At 35.6% G+C, this 19,333-nt stretch overlaps 1 protein-coding gene across 1 annotated transcript in view; it reads left to right on the forward strand.

Moving 5' to 3' along the window:
- The window catches only part of Smg5 (Smg5 nonsense mediated mRNA decay factor), a 98,825-nt gene that overhangs the window by 10,970 nt on the left and 68,522 nt on the right, over positions 1 to 19,333 (forward strand). The window contains exons 4-10 of the mRNA XM_083140852.1: positions 1,721 to 1,881; positions 2,911 to 3,014; positions 4,741 to 4,954; positions 8,774 to 8,993; positions 11,505 to 11,843; positions 16,393 to 17,019; positions 18,457 to 18,623. Of these exons, the coding sequence (XP_082996978.1) occupies positions 1,721 to 1,881; positions 2,911 to 3,014; positions 4,741 to 4,954; positions 8,774 to 8,993; positions 11,505 to 11,843; positions 16,393 to 17,019; positions 18,457 to 18,623 (1,832 nt within the window). The remainder of the gene's footprint in view (positions 1 to 1,720; positions 1,882 to 2,910; positions 3,015 to 4,740; positions 4,955 to 8,773; positions 8,994 to 11,504; positions 11,844 to 16,392; positions 17,020 to 18,456; positions 18,624 to 19,333) is intronic.

The following is a 19,333-nucleotide window of genomic DNA, read 5'->3' on the forward strand; positions in this document are numbered from 1 at the left end:
TTGCATTACTGGCCGAGTCGAGGGTAGGCCACAGAGATAGTTAACCTAACTCTGTGTTAGTGAAAGTACCAATGGTCAGGTCATAGGTATGCCTTTGTTGAATTAAGGAAACTAGTTGGTTTGGTCAATGCTCATATGGAAACTCTATGTAAATATGTATATAGGACAGCATATAATAAATCCATGTAATCCTCCAAGTTAATGTTTTGTTGTGACGAATTAACTCCCAAGACACTGCTATTTTTACCAGTTGTTTATTCACTCTCTGTACTTGTTGCATTATATACAAACCTAAGGACAAAATTTTATGTGTAACCCCTCCTTTTGTACTTCGGGCTTTACTATAATCTACTCGCGAGACACCCAGGTATAGGTGTGGAGAGATTTGAAAGGATTAAAGAAGGGAATCTGGGGGATTTTTTACAATGCAAAATGATATTATGTCACATAAACAAACTATTCATGTTTTCATAGAGAATGGAAATCCTATTTGCCCTATTTTATATTGTTATTGCTGAGCTTGTAGTTCCACATTTTTCTGTAAGATGTGAACTACTTTGATTTTTGTAAGTAATAAAAGAGTTGTGCAGTTTTTTGAAAAGATTACATTAAAATTGAATACACTGAGGTTTGTAAGAAATTTCAGTGGAACCTCGATTTTACGTTCTCAAATTTTACATTTTCCCTCATTATACATTCAATTTTGATGGTCCCAACATAGCAAAATGTATCTAAAGATATCTGTTTGGTGGTTACACAGAGATAGGTAATTAACTCTGATAAACTTACTTTTCATTTTTCCGTGTAAATTTATTTCGCGATCGATTTCGCCACCCGTCTGGTGGCTTCGTCAGGCATGTACTCTTTTGCTGCGGGCAGCGTGGTTCCTTCATCTTCTGCTTGTCCTCGTGGCGGCTCTAGTTGACGTAGTCCTTTCACTTTCTGCCGTTCCTGTGCGGGCATAGTGCTTCCTTCTTTTACCGTGCAAAGGGGTTTTGACACTGTAAGCGGTGGTTCCCACTCTTGCCGTCTGCTTTCTTGGAGCGGCACTTGTTCGCATATGCAGGTGGGCTTTTTTGCGAACGCTTGAGGCCCATGCTTGGTTTCTTGTCGTGGGGGAGGATCAGGTTGGGTGGGTGTGCATATTCCTGACAGCGGGAAGCCAGGTTTTATTGAGGGCCCCGGGGTTAGTGTTAAGGTCGGCGGGCATGGTCACTAATGGATAAGTTTCCTTTGAAAACCTTTCCAATGTGGATTTTGCTTGCATGACTATTTTGGCTGAGTCTATGTTTACCTGTTGCGCGGTAAAAGAAGGAAGCACTATTCCGGCATGGGAACAGCAAAAAGTGAAAGGACTATGTCAACTATCGCCGCCACGAGCACAAGCGGAAGAAGAAGGAACCATGCTATCCGCAGCAAGACAGTACACGCCTGACGAAGCCACCAGACGGGTGGCGAAATCGATCGCAAAAGAAATTTACGCGGAAAAATGAAAAGGAAGTTTATCAGAGTTAATAGCAAGTTGTTACAAAATTTTCCTCGATGTTATGTTTTCCTGCATTTTAAGTTTTTTCAGCTTGGTGCTCTGAAGAAAGGAATATCGAATTTCCAATGTACCTTTAAATGAATGGAAACTTCCACGCAATGCATAATTTTTGTCTTTGAAATTTCACATGTTTAACAGTGTTTTTATTATTATTATTATTTTATTTATCTGCAGGTAAAACAGTTGGTGGAGGGAAGCTACCAGAAGTGAGTGGAGTGGAGTGGGCCAGACAGGCAGCACACAGATGCCTTGTTTACCTTGGTGACCTTAGCAGATATCTGGCGGATCTGCATCCTTGCTGGGACACAGGACTACCAACCAGATATTATTTACAAGTAAGTCTCATGAAATTAAGAAAATAATAGAACTAATAGAACATTTAACACATTCGCTGTTGACAAAAATATGAGTACCCTCCCATGCCAGAAACTTGTGTCTAACATTATATACTTTTATGATCTGTTTTTGTCTAAAAGTTAGCGTTAATAGAATTATTTTTTGGTTCTGATGGCACAGTACTGTTTTGAAAGTGCTGAACTATGCTATTTACTGCTATTATTCTTTCGTAATACATCTGACTATATATTTCCAAGGAAATGTATAGAAACTCATAATTGATGTCATTTAAATGTCTTTTTATTAGGGATGGGCCAGTATGAAATTTTGACTGATACCGATAACCGATATTCTACCAATCCGATGTAAAATTCCAAATGGTCCTTGAAAAACCTGAATAGTTCATTGACCTCTTTAATAAAAGTGTGTTTCCAGTTGACTGCAGTGCAGATATTTATTTTTATAAAAAGTAGGGCTTCGAGATTATCCATAAAAATTATGAAAAAAATGGCAGAATTTTGCACTAAATTATAAGATATTTATAGATATATCGGATTGGTAAAATAATCAGTAATTTTACCGATACACCAATATGTCTATATTGGCCGATACCGAGTGAGTACCGATTGCTTAATCTATCCCACCCCTACTTTTTATTACTGTAGGGATAGTAATTATGGCTACCACACACAGAATAATATTGTTTGTTTTTACATCAACTGTGTACATTTTTCTTGTATGTACGTATTTCTAACATTATAGAATTATTTTAGTTTACAATTTTTATAAGCACATAAACACAATTTTTGATGTAACGTTTTGGTAGAACACACACTCCCTTTATCAGATATCAAACTAAGAATAAGATACTTTTTTTATTCCCAAAGTATCGAAAACAAATTGATCATTAAAATTATTGATGTCTACAATTACCAATATATTGTCACTTAAATGTTTTTATTTCTGTAAGAGATTGGTATTTATAATTAATGGCCTATTTCTATATATACTTTTTTCCACTCATGCAGGCTTTCAACTTAAATCCTGATGTAGGAATGCCGCACAATCAACTTGGTACCCTGGCAGGTTCTGCCAACTACAGCTTGGATGCAGCATATCATTACATGCGATGGTAAGAGATACATAGCAACTTTATCATGACTGTACATGATTATTTCCCCCTTAAAAAAATATGTGGGAATTAGTAATTGGAAAGTTAGTGCTTCTGCCTCAATTGGATGATCTGTTAAACTACCTACTGATCTCATTACCTTTACTTATGACTGTATAGAAATTTTTATGTTGTGTGAAAATGTTATGGAAGGTACATTATTCCCAATTTCTTTTAATTATTACTGCTTTCAAATGCTATTTTGGTGAATGAGAGTTACCTTTTGAACATATCTTAGAAATACAGGGTGGCCAAACTAAAAGAGGCCCCATGTCTTATAAACAACATACAGACAATTCACTCATTTATTGTATATACAGAATACAGAGTAGGAAAGTATTATTATGAAAAACATACTCTCGATCTTCATCCGTTAGCTGCGCTATGAATGGTTGCAACAATTCCGTTACATACACTTGCGAGTTCACAGTGTTGTGAAAGAAAATGGGGCCTACAATCCGTTGGCCTGAAACAGCACACCAAACGCCTACTTTCAAATCATGCAGAGGCACCTCAAAGCGTTCCCTGAGATTGTCTGTATACTCAATGTTCGATTGACAAAGGCATTCTGCAGCACTTCTCAACACGCTTCAAACCGACTAATGACAACGCAGCAGCACTGATCACTCAATCGCTGCTCGACATCACGTGACCCCGCTCGAGCGCCGCCCTAGCGGTAAAAAATAACAACACGTCATCACACAACGTGCGAAAAAAATTCTTGTAACATAAATGCAGCTCTTACTTCCTTAATGTTCTTTTTATATCACGTATAACACGGGGCCTCTTTTATCTTGGCCACTCTGTATATCTTGCATTATTATTTGCTTATATTTAGATGTCCTATTTCAAGATGATATTGCAGACAGGGTTTGTTTTTTCAATATTTTTTCTGTCATTATTTATGTAAATATCTGCGAGTGTCTGAATTTTCATATCACTGTTTATAACCTAAGTGCTGACGCACCAAAAATTTTAAATTCTCAATCAAATAGCACTGTTTATCATTTTGTTTATTAAACTGCTGGCTTTTAATTATTGAAGTGAAGTAGGTGAAACTTTAGTGAATTCCTGTTACATGTCAGTTTTATGATCAATTAGGGACAGTAATCAATTAGTGACAATTAGAGGCTCGATGGGAGATATCAGATTTCCAAAACCTTTGCATTTTTTCACCGAAAATGCTTTAGGGGCCATGAGTATATGTTGCTGAAGTGGTCTTCCATGGTGATTATCTACATATTTCAAATGATTTGCATTGGGTCGACAAAATTTTCTACCAAAATCAAATTTTGTTTCTAAGATTGATACACTTTCTTTTTAGGTAAATTATACTTTTTTTATTTTTTCTGCCAAGAAGTATTTTACTATTTTTAATGTGTGTGCATGATTTGAGGAACATTACAGTATCACGAAAAATCCACACCTGGAAAAACTGGTCTGCAAGAGGGTTAACAGACATGAGAAGCTCGATCTGCTAAAATTTAAAACTAAGGGTATATGTGGTGGGTACTAAAGTTCAACTAGACAAGCAAGGAATTTTTGCATAGTGGTGAAAAGTTTAGGGTAGAGGTTAACTCGTGTTACTGAGAACCAAGTGACTGTATGAATTAAGGGGCCAAGAATTACTACTTAGATTTATAAGAATATCAATCTGATAAAATTACTATTTCTTTTCTTTTGACAGCTTGACTTGCCCACAAACCTTTGATGGAGCTGAAGGGAATTTGCAACGAATCTTGGAAAGAAATACATCCTGGTTGGAGAAACATTCGTTGGAAACAAAGCCCGACAACCAGATACTTGACCCCACAGACCATATTCATTTCTGCTTATCAAGGTTTTTAACGCTTATCGATGTCTGGTTTTTTGATAAGCCTGCTGCACCAGATACTCACCAGGTATGTAATCTATGTAGCATATGTACTATAAATTAGCTTCCAATGCTGGTAGGTCCAACCCACTTATCTGTTCATATCGTACATTATTGTATGGAACCTTGATTTTACATTTTACAGGACACCAAGCTGGTAAAAGTAAAATCGAGGAAAATTTTATAGCATATTGCTATGTTGGGACCATCAAGATTGAATGTATAATGCGGGAAAATGTAAAATCCGTGAATGTAAAATCTAGGTTCCACTGTGTTAATAATAATTTACTAGTTGTAGTGCATTTTGATTTTTAAGACATCATTTTGTTTGTACATCTCAGTATAGGTAGTGTAATGATATAATCTTCATGTATATTTTAGTGATGGGACAGATTAATCAGCATCTATCGGTATTGCCTGATATAGGTATATCAGTGTATCGATAAAATTATATAATAATTTTACCAATCTGATATATCTATAAATATCTTACAATTTAGTGCAATATTGTGTCATTTTGTTAAAATTTTTATGTATATACATGTAATCTCTATTCCATAATATTTTTTTTAATAAATGTTGAAATAAAGCTTCAGTATCGGTACTTTATTGGTATCAGCCAAAATTCCATGTCTGTCCATTCCTAGTATATTTTAAAGTGGTAATCTTCCACATACTACCTCCCAACAATGATTACTATATAAGATGGTATTGGCAAGAAGTCTTAAGTAACAAGATTAAGCTCGAAAATGAATTGTGACCTAAGGAAAAGATCATCTCTGTTGATTCTTCGTTACATCTCAACACATTTGACCAGTCGTGACGTAGATCTCCACTGCAAAATCTATCTATTACTGTGGGCCCATCTGTGTTCATTTGTGCTAAAATTGCCACCTCCAGAAATATACAACATGGCCGTAGTGTTGAGTTTCTTGTTCGCTCATGTTTTATAGCATGGCTTGGATGCAGAGTTGAGAAGTTAAATGTTTACATCTGATGACAATTGACAATCAGTGTGCAATCCATGCTTTTCACAGTCCTCAAACGTGGTGGGGGGACTATTTTTCACTTGATTGCTTAATTTAGTAACAAAATATTGTAGGAAAATGAACCTCACACCTTAAAAAAAAAACTAAATATGCATGGGACGAGTAATTAGTTGTACTTGTATCCTGCTCAATTACATCAGTCAGTGATAATAAGGTTACCAGGGAGATGCATGTATCAGGGTTGCTACACGACTGGAAAAATGGGAAAAGTCAGGGAATTTTGCATATTTTCTGGAATTTACGTGCATTTTGGAGTTGCAGAAGAACTAGTTACAAAATGAACGAATGGTTCATTCCACTTCCGAATTCGGTTCTTGTGATTCCAGTCCCCCCAAAAGATTCAGTTCAGAAACTTGTTCCTCTCGTCGTTATGACTTCTAGTCTGTTACGTACAAAATTGTGGTTCCTTCGCATTTCGATTCTATATTTATTCACTCTCGGATCTAGGTTCTTGGATTCGTTACGACCGTCCGTTCATTTTGCAACTCGTTCTTGTGAACCTGTTCAAGACCGGAATTTGAAGAGGCGTGAAATTTTTCCTTAGAGAACAAGCTACTCAAGACGAAACCTACGCACGAGCCATCCTCAGAATTTCTTGCGGCAAAAATGTTGCTTTAGCTTTGTGTGTGGTGAGGAAATTTCTTTTCTTCAAGAACACACCCGTTCGGAACCCGTTCTCTTTTAATACGTGAAGCGGAGCAGGTTGGTGTTTGGACAGTTTATTGGTTTTGGATCTGCAATAACTGTATACTCCTTGATCCACAGACAATGTAATACTTTCTGCCTTGAAGATCAGAATTCCACGTAACTGGCTGTGGTTGACGTCACACTGGACGGGTGCGGATGCCAAGTAAAAACAAAGGGACTCGCTACTTCGTTCCCCCTGTGAACCTGTTCTGTGAATTTGAGTCCTTCGTTTGCGACCCGTTCAGAAGCAACCTGATCAACTAGTTCATTTGCTCATTGTCATAGATTTTACATTGCAGAGATGTGTTACACCCGAGAAATTAGTGATTTTATTTAGTATCAGGGACGTCATTATTCGAATATGCATGTGTTTCGTGCATTTAGAACGAATTTATTTTTTAAAAACTGGTGCAAAATAGAGGAATTAAACGTACGCTGGTCACACATCGTTGTTAGGTTAGGAATGTTGGTTTGATGCCGATAGTAATTTTACGTATTTTTTGCATGTAGAATGAAATTATGCTGAAAAGTGGTGAAAATGAGCCCAAGTTCCTTTTGTTTTATTACGATTTCATCATGCTACAAATGCAACTTTTACATGGTTCGATTTCGATTTATGTCTGTTAACACATACTGCAGAGTTTTAGCGATTACTTTAAGATTTTGTCAATATATGCTTTTGTTTTTAGGTTAGGAAGGTCAGGTTTGGTTGTCTTAGAATTAAAATAAAGACCATGAATGCACTCTACTAAGGTTCCGATTTATTTCTACATTCATTTCCACTAGTTTGCGATACTTACTGTCACTTGTCAACCGGAGAATCCCTTGTCCATGGGAAGCGTGTATGATTGCGTAAGGTCATTTTGAAGTTTATTTTTCAACATAAATAACTTTTTCGAATTCAAACAGTGCTCATTGTTTTAAGGAAGGTTCAAATTTCGTGTCACAATGAATGCGAAAATTCTATGATAATTAGTCTTCCTGCTAGGAAAATTTCAAAAAATCATAAAACATTCGGAACTGTTACCTTTTAATAGACAGATTTCGATGTTTTCCATAATATAAAATTATGGCCCGTGAATATTTTTTTTTAGGTGTATGGTTGGTCACCGGCCCCATTCACATTCTGAAGTTCCGAAATATGTACTATTTTCAATAAATTAAAAAATATAATCATTAGCCTTATTGCGTATTTTCTAAAGGTACATGACCTAATTTTCTGTTGTTTCTAATTATTATTGATATAATTGAGGTTCTATACAGGTTACATTGTAAAGCTTTGATATATGCCACGTTTTTTATTGATTTTTTACACCACCTTAATTGTAATGACTTATTGAAAATGGGGAAGTACAATAGTTATTTATTTTTTTCATTTCTGGCCTGGAAAACCTGGAAAAGTCAGGGAATTTCATAATCAAAAAATCGTAGATACCCTGATGTATATATATTTGGTTCTTTATGGAAACACTAAATGTGAAATAAAACACTAATTAATAAATTTTGTCACAAAATTATGCAAAATGCTAAATAAACTCTTAAATACAAAAGTTAGTTTTTTAGCGACATGACACTTTCTGAAGTCTGAATAACCATGTTACGCAAATTTCAGAAATTTGTTTATTTCTGCTGTAAATATTGAGAAGAAAAAAAGGGACTCCTTCACACAAGAATAAACTTAATACTCTGATAACTACTCTTTTATTCACCATAATTATGTGGCTCTACACATAATCATTAAATGTTTTAGTACATAGCATGATGTTTGTTCTACACCTGATCTCATAGTTTCCAAAATGTTTTTGCCAAACTAAGTAACCTTGGGCAGTATAATCCTCTACGGGACTTGTGTTATGTGTTGTCCATATGTGTTTGTCCCTTCATCTCTTCATCTCACCATCATTCATGCTCATCTTCGCAATTAGCCAAAATTGGCAGAACAGCGAAGTAAAATAAGCAATCATACATATGTCCTTTGCTTTTCCATTCATTCTTTCGTGCATTTCTTGGAATGACATTCTCATTCATATTTGAACGATCCTTGCAAAATACTGAAGAACTTCATGATGCAGTTTAGGGTGAAAATTACAACGTGCAATTTATATTTTCAGCTGTGCCATCAAACTTTAATAGATCTTCAGCAGTGCTTGTGTTACCCTAAGCCATTTCCTACTGATGCGGAGGTTGTGGCCAATCAGGTGAATCTGGAGCAGCTGTCTTTATTTGAAGTGGAAGAGGAAGACCATGAAAGACCTCAGTATCTAAGGGATGAAATGGTGTTCAAAATGGTCATCATGACCCTGATGTGCGTTGGAAAGCTGCAAAAGACCGGTGAGTCTATTTTCAAGTCTGAAAATCCTGGAAAAAGTCATGGAAATGTCAGTGAAATTTACTTTGGAAAAATCGGTGTTTTTGTAGTAGTGCAGTAAAGTAGAATTTTCAACGAACTGAGGAAAAGAGGACAAGAAAGAAATTTTCTAGTAGTTAGAGTAGTAATTTTATATTAAATACTGTGGTAAAATGGACCATGGTTTGAACTCTGTATCACGTAGAAATCAACTGTAATAAGTGTTTTTTTTTTATATTTACCACACTCTTGCTTCAGTTTTGTAGATAGTTGGTTGGAGTAATATATTACTAAATTTTCCTGTAATTATGTATTATTTGCACTATAATTGTTGTGAATTTTTTGAGAAAGAATCCTTTATTAATCATTTGTCAATACATTTCAAGTAAAATAAACCCATTCAATCAAGCTAAACTATAATGACCTTCTTCCACACATGTTCGTTCACACTACTTGCCCTAAGAGTGTGTTCTGGAAATTTTGGGTTGTTAGCCTGGAAAACGTGGTAAAGCATTTTTTTCCCCCATGAAACTGCACCCTGCATTTTGTTTTTTTATTCTATTTATTTCTGCATTAGTGTTGAGGAATAAGGCTCAGTTTCACATAAGGTGCAAGTGCCATATGAGTATTAGGAAAAAAGAACATGAATTCTAGTTTGTGGATTCCTCCACACATTGTTGTAAATGTATCTTTAATTTGATCATGTTGTTATAGCCAATAATTTGTTGTTATTATTAGGGAATGGATTCTTAGGTGCTAAAAGGAGGGATATAGGAGACTATAAACTCCGTTTTAAGTTTTTTAGGTGGTTGTAATAGATATTGGTGGTTTCAGCAGATGCTCAAATAGCCAATCAGACAAGCATATTCTTGGAATCTTCCTGTGCTCTTACACTGTTGGGAACCAGGAATAACACCTGCCGTGCTTTAACAACTGAATGATTTTGTAGTTAGGATTCCATTCCAAAACAGCCTGCATCTTTGGTATGCTACAATTATGGTCCCTTTAATTCAACAAGGTTCATCCAATCAGCTTTTTCCAATCTGGTGATGCAGACTGGTAAATGGTGGAAATTTGCATAGATAATTTATTGACACCCCTTGCTGTTACATTGCTTCTTTTGCCAATCAGATTAAGTGTTGTACTTGCTAAAAGTTATTTTTAATCTTACGCAAAAAGTTTAAAAGGCATTTTCCAGGTACAAACAGGGCTTTAGAGATTTATGGTCCGTGTAGGCATTTTAAGTCCTGTGGAATTTCAGTAGAGGTGAGCTGTGCACCTGAAATGCAAAGATCTATAAAGAGATAGAGAGAGTTTGTAACTAGAAATCCTCTTCCTAATTATAATATTTGAAATTGTGTTTCGTTTATTGCTTCTTGAAATCAGTAAATACCGTAACAGATTTTTAAAAATTAAAGTAGGTGAAGATTTATTGTTGGTGTGCATCTTATTTGTCTCTTCTACCACTAGTCAGGCTTGTATTTGTAGTGTTCGAGAAACGATTCTGTTGGCCCAGTTGACCGGCCACGGCAGCAACAGTGAACAAATGTCAATTTTCTTGGGTAAGGGACGAGTGGGAATGAATCAGTTGAAAAATGTATGGGTTTGCATGAACATTGGTGCAATGTAATTTTCTTAATGTTATTTATCATGGATAATTTGTAATCAACAGACCATGGGTGGACAATATTCTCATTCAGTGTTCCGATACTGTAGATGTAAATTCAGTTCGGAAATCGGCTATCACTGATTTACCAAGTTGGTATTTAAGTTGATTTAATAATATCAAGTTAATGGGAGACCAAGAATGCTGGTGTGGTAGAACTTTTCAAAATTCATGGTGAAAATCTGTGTATTTTTTATGGTGAAAATATAGAAAGTGATACATGAAGTATTCAAAGAAACTAATGAAAAGCTATTACGCTATTCCATCCATGGGGACCCTTGTTTCTTCTGGCTTTCCCAGCTGACTGCTATATGGGAGATCTGGGTTTGATTCCCCGTATGGATGATTTTTCAAATACTGCCCCTTCATGAAGTTTCTCTAAGGTTCATCCAATCTCTAATAAAGAATATTTGGAGGAAACCCTGCGGAAGTTGAGGTACATGCAGCATGGTGCTAATCGCATCACATCCATAAATGACTGAGATTGTGATTTGTTGGGTCCTGCAGTCACATTTCCACATGACATGTCCAGGAAACCAACCTTCGTGGTGGAGTGGTTAGCACAGCATGCTACGATTAAGGTTTCCTGGGTTCAAATCCAAACCTGGACATGGGTGTACTCCTTTATCAATTTCATCATAACATCACTCATCCTCTTTTGTTCAATTAGCCAAAAGTGGCTGAAATGGGATGCTAAATAACAAAAAACAAAGCAAGCAATGTGCAGAAGGACAGTTTCTACATCAACTAAGTACAAATGTTATTCCATTAATTTGCTAATACAATTTTTGTTCCCTGAGATGTGAATGGTTATATTTTGTTATTTCAGGTTCCCAGCAGGTGTCAGCAGTAGTAGCATTCACATTGGCAGTGTTTTCTCAGCTTGTACAGCAGGTGATACATCACATCCAAGATTCGGTGTTTAATCTCTCGGTTCCTTCTCCTTCGCTTCCGTCACCAGCCTCAACACCTTGCAAGGAGGAACTGCCTGCCCAGGAAGTGGACCTCACCGAGAAACCTACGGAAACAAAATCTCGTGTGATGGTGAATGGTTGCTCATCTGAAGAAGATCACCAGAAAAGCAAACCAAAGAAAAGAACCAATTACCTGAGGAAGCTAAGACGGAGACGTTGCAGGCATAGCTCAGAGGATTCTGATTTTAGTGACGGTGAGTAATTGTCTGTTACTGTAATTCAGACTAACTAGTAGAGCCTAGATTAGTTATTGCCCTAAATGTCTGTTTTGGCCATGTGTGAAAGGTGCAAGACCAGTAGCGTAACTAACATGCTCTGCCCTCCCCCCCTTCCTTTTTGCAACTCTTAAGAAAAAGTCCTTTCTGAAATACTAATTCATGGCTACATTTATATCAGATATATACAAATATGAAAATACATACATGTAATTTGAATCTGTAAAAACTGGTATAAAATGTTAAGAGAACAGGTTTAATATTGATGCCTATTACAAGTGACATTGATCAATTTTAATAATATCCTGCCTGGGTTGTATCCAAAATAAGGGGATATGCCTTTAGAACCTCATCTATTATGCCTCTCAACATCTGTTTTGATGCCATTATAATACGTAAGTTCATTTTAAATAGCAGGAGTTAAGTATTTTGTCTTGCTTTTCTTATTTTCAATTTGAGTTTTAAGAAGTTTATGATTCACTTTTATCCGCGAAGCTGATTTTTTCTTTTTCAATTAATTTCAGTGTCCACTGCCACGGATGGGGACAGTGGCAGTGGGCACTGAAATTAATCGAAAAAGAAGAAACAGCTTCGCAGATAAAAGTGAGTACTAGTTTCTTCGTATTTATATACTACCGCGTCTCTCTTTTCCTAATTATGAAAGTCTATGATATTGAGAATTCCCAGAACTACTTTGTACGTTTGTTACATCTTCTTGATGTCCCCTAAGGGCCAAATTACAGGTGGATAATGTTGTTATTACATCTAAAAATCTTCTAATGATTTAGCGCCACTTATACAGCCTTCGTTGCAATATTGTTGGAACATCTTTATGATTTTTTGAGACACTATATATCATACATGCGAATTTGGCACATTTCGTGTTCTTTGATTATTTTACGTAAACCATAGGAATCTCACAGCATTTTGAAAAATTCTTATACTTTTACACACAACGGAAGAACTACAACCAAAATCTGGCTGACTTTCAACTTCAGTGATTTCAAACAAGTGAACAAGTGAAGTAAACATGACTGCTATGTCACATACTGCATGGAAGCTCAATTGCTCATTTAATTGGCACTTTTAAATTGCACTACATGATTTCACTTCCCACAAGACTGTTCTTCAGGCCCGTTTTTGAACCTTTCGTGCACACAGCCTTTGTATCTGAGATCATATTCATACGTTTGCAGTAGGTCAGAAGTAGGTTTGAAGCAAGTCTTTCGCACACACTTCAACGAAACATCCTAATATTTACCTTTATCCAAATGTACTTACAGTTTGCTAAATTCAAAGAAAATTCGGACGTCACTATATAAAATTTCAATATATTTTTCACTTATTGATCTACTGTCTTTTTTTTTTCGTTGCTATGCTCAAAATGTGTATAGAAATTTATACATCGCAATTTCACATTATCAATAACACAGGGCCGCATGGGGTCTGTTGTTTTTATAATTTTGGGTGTTTTACATATATTTGAACTTGCTGATGCTGAAATTGGCATTAGTTTTCTCACATCACGCAAGATTTTTTTACAATTCACGATTTATATATGTGAGTTGTGGTATGCACGTTTCAGTGCAATTGAAGTGATTGTCGCTAGATGTCACTGGTACCTTTCAAAATTATTCAACAAGTAATAAAGACGAATAAGCTTTAAAAACAGAGAAATTTTGTTTTATTTAAATTAATTAATATGTCTCTTGCCTAAATGCTGAAAATAATACTATGTAAAACATTGATATATCATTTCAAATTAATTTTATATGTAACTGTCAAAAGTCCTAATTTGCTTCCATGGTATATAAGATACGTTTATCTCCTACATTAACATTTGGTTGATCAGTGTGCTACATTACTGTGGTGTGGCCATGGCATCTTGTGGTTGTCTGAATAGCCCACATGTGTTTTGCTACATCTGCGGTGAATTTGTTCTCCGGGCACAGAGACAGGAAATTACAGATTTTGTAAGAAGAGCATATTACGCATACTTTAAAATGAAACTAGGAGATCAAGATAAATCGTGGGCCCCACACAAGGTATGTAGATCATGTATGGAATCTTTACGAAACTAGAGCACGGGAAAGCGGCCATCTATGCCATTTGCAATACCCATGGTGTGGATGGAACCTCAGGATCACAGCAATGATTGTTACTTCTGTTCCTGTGAAATTGTAGGTCGAAATATTAGAAACAAGAAGAGGATAGTGTATCCCAATATTCCCTCTGCAATGAGACCTGTGTTGCACCCTCCAGACTTGCCTGTACCGACACCTCCATCAAGTCTTGAGTGTGTAAGTGATCCTGGTTCACTAAGTGATTCAGTAGAAGGAAGTGAAATGGAAGATGACATTTATGACCCCCCTCACGGATCTCGTGACCCTATACCGTTCACTCAAAGCGAACTCAATGATTTAGATAGAGACCTAAATTTATCTAAAGAATCAGCTGAGCTTCTTGGTTCCAGACTTAACGAAAAGAACTTGCTGGCTTCTGTAACAACATTCTCCTGGTACAGACACTGAGAAAAAGAGTTTGTGCCTTATTTCTGGAAACAAGATTCTCTCGTGTTTTGTTGTGATGTGTCCGGTTTGCTGACTAAGTTAAATTTTCCTTGTCTTTCAACTGATTGGAGGCTATTCATTGACTCGAATAAAACAAGTTTAAAATTTGATCTGTTACATAATAGAAATAAGTTCCCCTCAGTTCCTATTGCTCATTCTGTGTCACTAAAAGAAACCTACAGCAATATGCAACTTGTTCTTAATAAAATTAAATATGAGGACCATGGTTGGTTGGTGTGTGGTGATCTTAAAGTTTTGAGCATATTACTTGGACTACAATTTGGATATACGAAAATGCCATGTTACATCTGTGAGTGGGATAGTAGGGCACGAATACCACTGGGAAAGAAAAGAATGGCCAATACGGAAAACGTTGAACCCGGGTTCAAAGAACATCGTACAACAACATTTAGTCAGTCCTGAGAAAGTTGTACTTCCCCCTCTTCATATCAAATTAGCGCTGATTAAACCATTTGTGAAGGCACTTAACAAGGAAGGACAATGTTTCCAGTTCATATGCAACAAATTTCCATCCCTGTCGTTCGGCAAAGTGAAAGAAGGTGTTTTTGTTGGACCAGACATTAGGAAATTAATGAATGATAAAGACTTCGAGGAAACAGATGCTTGGATAGCATTTAAAAGTGTAGTGTTGAACTTCTTGGGAAACCACAAAAGTCCTGATTACAGAGAAGTTGTTCAGAATATATTACTTAAATTTCAAGAGATGGGTTGTAACATGAATCTCAAATTAAATTTTTTGCATTCACACCTTGATAACTTTCCACAAAATGTCGGTGAATTAAGTGAGGAACAAGGCGAACGGTTCCATCAGGACACGAGGGATATGGAGAAAAGGTATCAAGGATATTGGAGTGTTAGCATGATGGCTGACTACTGTTGAGCATTGTACAGAGAAACACCAAAAGAAAATCACAAGAAAGTTAGGAAAGCTTACAGATGAAAGCATGCTAAACAGAACTGAAAAATATGTATTGTGTAATGATTTTCTTGTGTGTATATTATATACTGCTATATGTCATTTTCTATATTATATGGGTCCTTTGTGTCTGTCTATATTCAATTTAAAATAAACATGTTGATGTGTTTAGTGTGATAAGCTACTTATTCTGATTGAAGAAAAGAAAAATTATAATAAAACAGTGCAATATTGGACAAAGCCCAAATTTTGAAATTTGATTTGTAAGAAAACCTTGCGTGATAGAGAAAAACGAATTTCATATTCGTGATCAGCATGGCACAAATAATAAAGTTCACCTATTAAACAAAAAACAACATTAAATTGAATTTAATTTGCGGCCCTGTGTAATTAATTATACATATTAATTCAACGTTTTGGAACATAACAAAATAGTAATTTATTACAACATAAATATATCATAATGCATATTAAACACAAAATTAAACAAAAAATAATAAATGAACATCTTTGGGTCAGTCACAGGTTTCAAGGTAATACAATCATTATATGCAAATTCAGTAGTGCATATTTTTTGTTATTGGAGCCTATAAGTGCTTAAAATGTTTCAAGCGTAAATATTTATTTTTTCTTTCTGCACAGGCAGTTTCAAGTCACACAGGGAAGTGTTTTCCTCCTTTTAACAAGCAGAACTTAGCAATAAATATTGATTGATTTTGATATTATAGACACATCAGCACACAAGTTGCAAGTTATCTGCTCATTAGTCCATATATTGTGAATGAAGCCTTCACTGGATGTTGGTCCCTGGTACCTTCACAAATAAAAACGAATCCCTATCTGCTGTTCTTTACATGCATTAACCTGTAATGAACATGATAACGTCATCAACTCGTCTCTCATGAAAAGTGGAGATAACAACAAAGCAGCATTCAGCCGGCGATGGGTTTTTGTATATGTTCTGAAACATTTCCAATTTCATGTACTGTACACAGAGTAACTTTCCATTTTTATATTCCAGGAGAAATAGAGTACGCTAGTAGCAGTTCAGATGAAGGAAACTCCAACATCAGTGAGAATGAAGAACCAGACGAAGAAGACATGAGTTCAGATTGCGAGGAAGACTATGATTACGATGCTGGCAAAGATAGCCAAACGGAAGACCATGATCCGTTTCCTCTAGAGATGAGAAAGGGTGCAAGGAAACCAATAGAGAACCATCATGAACAGTGCAATGGGTCAGTGAACTCTGCAGAAATGTTAAATTCTGACGACCTGTCGTCAAGCTCAGCAGATAAGTTACATGCAAGCCTTACAAATGGCAATGAGGGAGATGGTTTGCACAATAATATTGAATCAGCGGAGGTTAATAACAAGCATGATAAGATTTCCATTACATCTGACAAAGGAGATGACAAGACTTGTGTTGATTCACGGGAGAAGGTTCACAACCAGGTCCTAGATCCAGCAGACCTGATCGAGCTTCTTGTGGAGGAGGGGTTGCTGGATGCCATCAAAGTCTGTGCTGATTGGCTGAGAGACGATGTTGACATCATTAAGGCTTGTGGGAGAAGTTCACGAACTCTTCTGTCCCGTGTGATTTCTCTTCTGAATCTAATCAACATTGACCTTCAGATTCTGGAGAAAGGTGATTGTTAGTTATAAATTATAAATAGGCAGGAGAAAATTGTCCTTGTGATCTTATTGAAAAACATGCTGAAATTCCTACAACTTGTTACGAAAACTCAACTTACATTATGCATTGCCTCTTTTTTTTGGTTGATTGAGTTGGTATTTTAAGTCCACTTTATGCACATAAAAGTTAATCAGGAGTGGACCTGCAGTTTAAAGTGGAATCTGAACCACTATGTGCCTCCACCGGGTATCAAAACCAGGGGCATTGCCTCTTGATTTTTACAATTGCCTGGTGCTTGTCTGCCAAAAGGGACATGGATTTTCAGTTAATAATTCCATAATTTCAGTTTTCTCCTATCTATTATAAATAATTTTATTCTAGCTTACATATTTGCTGCATTTTTATGCATATTTTACATGTCAAGTAGACAACATTTTTTTATGCGTAAATACCCAATCTTGGTTTTAATGTATTGAAGAATTACATCAGAATATTAACCTTTATACTACGGAGCCTCGTGCACCTTTATTCTCGTTGAAGCTGCTGCCTTTTCAAGCACATGCTTTTCAAACTTGTGTATCCCTTAATATTGCAGGGATAATGAAAGGAAGCAAAGGACTATCAAACGGTGCCTGTTAATAATAGTAACAATGGATATTGTTTTGTAGTTCTAGTATGTCATACCTTCATATGTGTACAAACAATCAAAAAAGACAGAACTTAAATATCTTGTGTAGTTTTCAAGAAATGTTGCGTTAATTGCTGCCGTGAACTGCTGGTCGATATATAGAGCATCAATTCTCAACAGAAATGCAGACGTGGTTGAAATATCAACCATCCGGGCGCTAAAGGTTAAAATAGGTGTTATGTAATCTCAAAATCCATTTTCACACACTGGTGTAAAATAAATGTATTTTGTATTGTGAAGATTGTGAAAACATTACTTATCCAAAGTTTTGTTGCATTGTGAATTTGTTCACTTCATACTATTGAACTTTTAAAATTAAAATACAGTGGAACTTTTGCATTTGATAAATAAATAATAAATAAACAATAAATAATTTGTAACAAATAGACACATTGTATACATTAAATTGTTTTCTTTCAACTGTTGTTGTTAATAGTAATTCCACACAAAATATGCAGTGGTGACTTTTTTAGCAGTTTAAGTAATAGATATCCAAGTCAAATTTTAGATATTCTTAACTTACCATTTTGTGAGCCTTTCACTAAACGTCATTATTCATACAAAAGAAACAAATTGAAGAAAGTAGCAGTAGTTTTAGCCTATCGGCATTTCACATAGATAAGTTTCCATCTTTTATACATTCTATATAGATTCTCTACTGAACGACTTGATTTATTTGTAAATATATACATTATTTTATGAAAAGTGGTATCGTGCATACATAATTTTTACTGACTATTCTTGAATTTGATTGTTTTCAGGCAACAATGGCCATCATTTCCATATCCTGAAGAATATCAAGGAGGAGGCAGAAAAGGCTCCTTTGCCAGAGGATATAGTTCTGCAAGGATTACCTATTCTGAAGACTATACAGGAAGGTTTGGACTGGGAGTTCTTAAGACATCATTGCCTCCATTCAAAGGAAGAGGTAATTTGCTTATTTCTATATTCTTTGTGATTATCCATGTGTAAGGATATGCATATTTTATTTTTGACGGAAACAGAAAATGATGATGATGTTGTACGTACATATTGCTTGCATTGTGGAATTATTTCTCTTGTAGCTTATGGTTCTTACATGCACAATTTTCAATGTAACGTTTTGGGAGAACACACGCTCCCTTCATCAGACATTTATTCTTGTTTTATTTATCAAATTAATCATTGAACATTACATTGAAAATTGGGTGTATATGCTTGTAAAAAACATAAAATACAAGAGAAAAACACAAAATGTACTTCTTGGAAAGTGTGTGCTACATTTTGCTATGAAATTATGCAAAATCAAGTGGATATAAACTCTAAATGCAAAATGTAGAACTTCACTTTACACAGTGTGAATTATCCTGAGTTGTTATGCAAAATCCCAGAACATTGACGATTAACACTACTGCAAGATTTTTGAATGGAAAATGGACATCTTTTCATAGCAATAAACCTAATCATACCCAACAACTACATAAAACAATCTAATTATATTTTATAATTAAACTCTTCTCTATTGATACAATAAGTATCATGCATTGTAACACACAAGACTATACAGCTAAATTGAAATCAATGGGAAATGCCCAAGAATGCATATTGGTATGAATCAATAAAAGGCATGCATTTCTATTCTGATATATTTTCTCATTA

This window comes from Lepisma saccharinum, chromosome 19 (assembly GCF_977018435.1).
Source record: "Lepisma saccharinum chromosome 19, izLepSacc3.1, whole genome shotgun sequence".
In the NCBI taxonomy this organism is placed as follows: Eukaryota; Metazoa; Arthropoda; class Insecta; order Zygentoma; family Lepismatidae; genus Lepisma; species Lepisma saccharinum.